The 7541-nt window shown below is 45.2% G+C and overlaps 1 protein-coding gene across 2 annotated transcripts in view; it reads left to right on the top strand.

The window, feature by feature from the left end:
* The window catches only part of LOC119317075, an 11492-nt gene extending 8292 nt beyond the window's left edge, over nucleotides 1-3200 (top strand). Inside the window, exons 3-5 of one of the 2 annotated variants that reach the window (XM_037591475.1) lie at nucleotides 1186-1308; nucleotides 2428-2529; nucleotides 2734-3200. In XM_037591475.1, the coding sequence (XP_037447372.1) occupies nucleotides 1186-1308; nucleotides 2428-2529; nucleotides 2734-2778 (270 nt within the window). In that variant the 3' untranslated portion in view covers nucleotides 2779-3200. The remainder of the gene's footprint in view (nucleotides 1-1185; nucleotides 1309-2427; nucleotides 2530-2733) is intronic. The other variant, XM_037591476.1, reaches the window with a different exon arrangement.
* The last annotated feature ends 4341 nt before the right edge of the window (nucleotides 3201-7541 follow it).

The raw sequence follows: 7541 nt of genomic DNA, 5'->3' as shown, positions 1-7541 counted from the left end.
ACTCGCAGCAGGAGGGGGTCCCGCTCCACGTCCAGCCATTAGCAGCGGCGGGATCCTCCTTGCCCTGCCCGATCCACACTGCGGGAAACCACGACTCCCCTGGCGATGAACCCTAGCGGCACGTACCGACTGCGCTGGGACGATCGAAGGATCGAACGTGCATGGCAGAAAACACTCAACGGACCGGCCTTGAAAGACATAATGGGCCTCATACCCATTATTGTCCGGCCCATTGGCAACGAGGCCCGAAGGCTCCCGATCCAGCCCGGCCGCACCAAGCAGCTGAGCGAGCGCGGTCGCCCTCGTCGATCGAATCTCGGTCGCCGTGGCCTCCATGGCCGGCGCCGGCGGACGCACATTCCGGGACAACAACCTCCGTCCTTTCTTCCTCTTAACCGTAACCCACGCATCCGGTCGGATCAGATCAAACACAGTGAGCTTCGGCAAACATACCTTGGGTAAAGGTCCCTTCCATGGACGAAGCGCCGACGGCGCTGTCCTTCTATGCACGATCCGGCGAACAATCTCGATCTTCTCTCCATCGTGCAGCCCCTCACGAGCCAGATCGTCTCTGGGAACCACCTTGTCCACCGTGGTCGCTACTTCCTCTTCCGAGTAACCTGAATGAAAGAATTCACAGATTAGGTCCGACGGCGTAGGAGACGGCGGTGACTCCCCCGGCGGCTCCGCTCCATCCTCGTCCGCATCATCATCGTCAGATCCGGCGAGGGCCCAGAAGCGACCGCCCACCCGGCGGCGATCGCCGGCATCGGGCGGTGGCTCCGCCGTCGGGCGCGGAGATCGCCCCGGATCGCCTCCCTGTCGCCTAACGGTCATGTATTTTCCTCCCAGAACCAAGTACCTTGAGTGGTGTTCTGAGTTTGGTAGGTTATACAATGTAAATTAATAGTGTAGAAAATGGAAATGATCACTGTTAACTAAGTGCAACATTATGTACTTCTGAATTTGTTCGAATATGATATTCTGGTTTTGGTATCAACTGTTCTATAAAATGTAGCATGATCCTCCGTCCAAATTCCCAAGCAGGAGGCTTTCTTGCTCTAGAAATTCTGCAACACTCTGACAGGGATCCTGAGAAAAATAATTGGCTTCTTTTTATTATAGTTGTAGCTGTATTACTCTTGGTATTATTGCTTGGTAGCTAAGAGGTGCGGAACTCATCAAATGAACCAGGCACCACAAGGCAAAGGAAGTTCAGGTCAGAAAGTGATAATGGTTGATCCACAGGAAGCTAAGCGCTTAGCAGTGAAACAAATGCAAGAAATTCGTGCCAGAGATAAGCTGAAGGTTCGTTACTTCTGTCCTGTAATTCTACTAATTAATCTCTCCTCCGAAGGAATATAGATATTTATGATTGTGGAATAAATATATTTTCTAAAACGAATAGAAGCAATGATGAAATGGGAAATTCTTTCAGTTGTTATTGGTAAAAGAAAACTAGGATAGTGCAGTCCACATGTCATAAGTTGTATTCCCTCATATTATCTAGTTATACAAACAGAAGTTTTGTGCAATAATATATACAGATCAAGAATTTGTTAAATGATGGAAACGAATGTCTCTCGAAATCCTGAGAGGAATCCTTCTATAGGGGATGCAAACTAACAAAAATATTTCTTAGCAACTTGAATCTGTTTCATTGTTACAGGAGAACCTTTTTCATTGTCCTTGTGATGTCAAGAGATGGTTGGTGCGGATATGGTCGTTGTTGTACTTCGTCGATCGCTGTTTTCATCGCTTTGGAGTTTTTCTTTTCTTTTTCCTCCGTCTTGGCATAGCTTCAGTCTTGTATGACTTTGCTCTTTGCTTGTGTGGTTCTTTGTGTGTACATCCTAGTTATGCAGAGGTTGGGTGTGTGCTCATTGTGTTTGTATCTCCTTTATGCTTCAATTTGAGTCAATAAAATCCAGCATTTGTCGGGAAAAAACAACTTGAATCAAAACATGGCTTTCCCCTAATTATATGCGGTTCTTTGTTTTGTCTTGATTTGCCATTTTCATGTCTACTTCATCTGTCAACCAAAATGTGACTGTGTGTCACAAAATGGAGGAAGCTAACCTAGTAAATAGATAAATGTGGATTGTAATGACATTCACATGGACCCCAATTAATCTTTCAAATTGCAACGCTTCAGTGCTGGACGTATGATTTTCTTTTATCATTTATGTAGTGTCTTATCGTGTTATTGGGGAAAATCTTAGGACCCGTATGCAATTGCATAATCGCTGGTTTTCTTTCCTTGAGCATATATGATTGCTTCTACAGTAATTTATTACCTTGATCTGTATTACTCCTGGAGAACCCATCTGTTGTATGCCCCTCTAAATTGCACAATCAGCACACATTTGATATGCTATTACTTGTATGTTTTATTTTTTTACCACATCATTGTTATCTTTTTTGCAGAAACGTCGTCAAGCAGAAGCTATTAACGGTGCATTGGCGGTGATAGGATTGACTGCTGCATTGATATTGGAAAGTCGGACAGGAAAGGGTATCCTGGGACAGGTACATAAGTTGAGCATAAAGAGGAAATGCATCTTAATTAGTAGACAGTAATATTCATTATAACCAAAAAAACGTTTTCTTCCAGAGAAATGCTGCAACTAGTTTATGTGTTATCCACCGAGAAACACCAAAATTGCTTACCAGAACGTTAAATAATGGTTCTACCCTACTAATACGTGATCTTGTGTTTGTACACTTCTGCAGCTAGCAGGATATCTGGCGGCTTTATCTAGTTTATTTGGGCAATAACTGTCACTCTTGGAAGAATTTTGTAACTTTCCTCGACCAGGAGAGCTCTAAGTCTTACTTGCTGGATCCAACCAATTTTCATATCTAATCCAAGCTGGATGTACAATAACGCTTAGATTTGCACGTGAAATGATCTACTCGGCTATTTTTCCTGGACTGAAAATCAAACGTTGTATTTATATTCTTTTCCATGTACTCAACATTCAACAACGTCTTCCCTTCCTTCTGAAAAACTGTACTAAATAGTTTCCCATGATTCTGTTTAGCAGCTTGGTAGTAGTTCGATCCACCGGTCATATATATGCCACGATTTTAGATTGGCTCCCTTGAATTTTCTTTTGCGGTTGGTGCCACTGTTAATTTTGGTAGCTCAGGTAAATTGTGTATATGATGTTGCTCTGGTAGTAAAGTTTACTGCTTCATTTTTGTTATATATAAGGTACTCCATCTGTAAACTAATATAAAATCTTTTAGATCACTACTACATATATAAATGGCATGTGCTTTGATCTGCAGTACTCTCCATCAGGATACATGGAATCTATTTTGACTGATTAAGATAAAATTCTACTGAAGTAGGGGAGAGAGGGGTGGCCGCTGAGATAGAGAACTGACCTGTGGTGCTGTATTCCTTTGGGGTTAGGGTTTTTGTAGGGGGGCAACACATATATAGGTTGTTGGGTTACATGGGCCACATTGGCCTAAAGCGTGGACACACACTGAAGCACAGAGAAGATACAACCCAGCACTCCCCCTCAAGAAGGATGATAGATATCTATCATGTCCATCTTGTCACAAGCAAGATTACTTGTGACAAGGCCACCTCTTCAACGCCTCCCCTATTGTCGGCGAGGCCTCGTCGGATGCCGTGGTGTTTCTCTGCTGCTGGCACCTCTGGAAACGACGGAATGTCGTTGTCTTCCGAGATGCCATGCCATCTCTAACTGCCACTGTGAGAGCGTGTCGCAACGATGTTGCGCTCTGGCAAGGCAGGTTCAAACACGAGCATGTCCCCACATCGATGTTTGGCTGCGTATTCTGGTTCTCAGAAAGCTGCCCTGAGCGGCCTTGTTTCTTGATTCTTGATCAGGAGCTATAGTTCTATTTGCTGCAAAAAATCCTGGCATGCCCCCCTTGTATGCTGTAAAATATACTCTGGGTCGACCCTGAAGCAAATACGCCCTAGAGGCAATAATAAAGTTGTTATTTATATTTTCTTATATCATGATAAATGTTTATTATTCATGCTAGAATTGTATTAATCGGAAACTTGATACATGTGTGGATACATAGATAAAACACAGTGTCCCTAGTATGCCTCTACTAGACTAGTTTGTTAATCAAAGATGGTTAAGTTTCCTAACCATAGACATGTGTTGTCATTTGATGAACGGGATCACATCATTAGGAGAATGATGTGATGGACAAGACCCATCTGTTAGCTTAGCATAATGATCGTTAAGTTTTATTGCTATTGCTTTCTTCATGACATATACATATTCCTTTGACTATGAGATTATGCAACTCCCGAATACCGGAGGAATGCCTTGTGTGCTATCAAACGTCACAATGTAACTGGGTGATTATAAAGATGCTCTACAGGTATCTCCGAAGGTGTTTGTTGGGTTGGCATAGATCGAGATTAGGATTTGTCACTCCGAGTATCGGAGAGGTGTCTCTGGGCCCTCTCGGTAATGCACATCATGATAAGCCTTGCAAGCAATGTGACTAATGAGTTAGTTGCGAGATGATGCATTACGGAACGAGTAAAGAGACTTGCTGGTAACGAGATTGAACTAGGTATGAAGATACCGACGATCGAATCTCGGGCAGGTAACATATCGATGACAAAGGGAATGACGTATTGTCATTACGGTTTAATCGATAAAGATCTTCATAGAATATGTAGGAACCAATATGAGCATCCAGATTCCGCTGTTGGTTATTGACCGGAGAGGTGTCTCGGTCATGTCTACATAGTTCTCGAACCCGTAGGGTCCGCACGCTTAACATTCGATGACGATTTGTATTATGAGTTATTGTGATTTGGTGATCGAATGTTGTTCGGAGTCCCAGATGAGATCACGGACATGACGAAGAGTTTCAAAATGGTCGAGAGGTAAAGATTGATATATTGGATGATAGTATTTGGATACCGAAAATGTTTCGGATTGTATCGGGTACATATCGGAGTATCGAGGGGTTACCGGAACCCCCGGGGGGAAGATATGGGCCATATGGGCCATAGGAGGGAGGCAAGTCAGCCCACAAGGGGTGGCGCCCCCCCCCCCCCCAAAGGGAGGAGTCCGAATTGAACTAGGGGAGGGGGCAGCGCCCCCTTTCCTTCTCCTCCTCTCCTCTTTCCCCCTTTCCCCCTTCGATAAAAGGAAGGGGCGAATCCTACTAGGAGCCCAAGTGGGACTCCTCCCACTTGGGGCGCGCCTAGGGCGGGCCTCCTCCCCTCTCCCTCCTTTATATACGGGAGTGGGGGCGCCTCTAACACACATCAATTGTTCCAAGTCGTGTGCGGCACCCCCTCCACAGTTTACTCCTCCGGTCATATTCACATAGTGCTTAGGCGAAGCCCTGCACGGATCACTTCACCATCACCGTCACCACGCCATCGTGCTGCCGGAATTCTCCCTCGACACTTTGCTGGATCAAGAGTTCGAGGGACGTCATCAAGCTGAACGTGTGTAGAACTCAGAGGTGCCGTACGTTCGGTGCTTGATCGGTTGAATCGAGAAGACGTTCGACTACATCAACCGCGTTAAACTAACGCTTCCGCTTTTGGTCTACGAGGGTATGTGGACACACTCTCCCCCTCTCGTTGCTATGCATCTCCTAGATAGATCTTGCGTGAGCGTAGGAATTTTTTTGAAATTGCATGCTACGTTTCCCTTCAGTGGCATCCGAGCCAAGTCTATGCGTAGATGATATGCACGAGTAGAACACAAAGAGTTGTGGGTGATGATAGTCATACTGCTTACCACCAACGTCTTATTTTGATTCAGCAGTATTGTTGGATGAAGCGGCCCGGACCAACCTTACATGACCACGTTCATGAGACCGGTTCCACCGACAGACATGCAACTTGTTTTGCATAAAGGTGGCTGGCGGGTGTCTGTTTCTCCAACTTCAGTTGAATCGAATTTGACTACGGCCGGTCCTTGTTGAAGGTTAAAACAGCAAACTTGACGAAACATCATTGTGGTTTTGATGCGTAGGTAAGAACGGTTCTTACTAGAAGCCCATAGCAGCCACGTAAAACTTGCAATAAAAAAGTAGAGGATGTCTAACTTGTTTTTGTAGGGCATGTTGTGATGTGATATGGTCAAGACATGATGTGATATATGTTATTGTATGAGATGATCATGTTTTGTAAAAGTTATCGACAACTGACAGGAGCCTTATGGTTGTCGCTTTATTGTATGAAATGCAATCGCCATGTAATTGATTTACTTTTATCACTATGCATTAGCGATAGTTGTAGAAGCAATAGTTGGCGAGACGACGACGACGCTACAATGGAGATCAAGGTGTCAAGCCAGTGACGATGGAAATCATGACGGTGCTTTGGAGATGGGGATCAAAGGCACAAGATGATGATGGACATATCATGTCACATATTTTGATTGCATGTGATGTTTATCTTTTATGCGTCTTATTTTGTTTAGTATGGCGGTAGCATTATAAGATGATCCCTCATTAAAATTTCAAGGTATAAGTGTTCTCCCTGAGTATGCACCGTTGCGACAGTTCATCGTGCCGAGACAGCACGTGATGATCGGGTGTGATAAGCTCTACGTTCACATACAACGGGTGCAAGACAGTTTTGCACATGCGGGATACTTGGGTTAAACTTGGTGAGCCTAGCATGTACATACATGGCCTCGGAACATTGGAGACCGAAAGGTCGAACTTGAATCATATAGTAGATATGATCAACATAGAGATGTTCACCATTGAAAACTACTCCATCTCACGTGATGATCGGACATGGTTTAGTTGATATGGATCAGATGATCATTTATATGACTCGAGGGATGTCTATCTAAGTGGGAGTTCTTAAGTAATATGATTAATTGAACTTAATTTATCATGCACTTAGTCCTGGTAGTTTTTGCATATTGTAAAACAGTAAGACGCAACTAGCTAGGAGCCTCCACAGCTATTTGATGCTCTAAGCCGTCAGATCTTGTGTATGAATGCGCTGGATTTGTTCAGCCGTCCAGGTCGTTACGCACGTACCAAGCGTCGTTTCACGGGCCGCTGCTCCGCATATTTAGCTGCAGTTTCCATCAGTAATTGGGTTGTGAGATAGAAGGCCCAGCTTCAGCCCAACGTGCAAAGCAGGCAGGTCGTCCGGGTCTCTTCGTCTATCCCCGAGCGGTGGCGCAATCCCTATCCCCGAGCTCCTCTGTTCGTCGCCATCCTTTGTCTCAGTGGCGAGCTTCTGAAGCACGTCTGCTTAGGCATCGGCACCTTCCACTGCCCCTCTACTCTTCCTCTGCCGGCCCCCATGGTGGGTTCCTTCTTTACCTTTTTTATGTCGTTCCTGTAGCGTTCTTCATGGCAGTTTAGGCGGCCACACGCGCCATCGGCATCCATCTCCGATTGTCTTTCTCCAGTGTCTTCCAACATGCCATTTAGCCCTTGCAGCTGTAATGCGCGTCCCTCCCCGTTTCATACCTGAGATACCTCTTCGTACGACCCTCCCTGGATGGCGAAGGAGATTCGACAGAGCCGATCATGACCCAAAG

This window comes from Triticum dicoccoides, chromosome 6A, assembly GCF_002162155.2.
Source record: "Triticum dicoccoides isolate Atlit2015 ecotype Zavitan chromosome 6A, WEW_v2.0, whole genome shotgun sequence".
Classification (NCBI taxonomy): Eukaryota; Viridiplantae; Streptophyta; class Magnoliopsida; order Poales; family Poaceae; genus Triticum; species Triticum dicoccoides.
The sequence above is the reverse complement of the archived record's forward strand: the minus strand, read 5'-3'. Positions and strand labels throughout refer to the sequence as shown.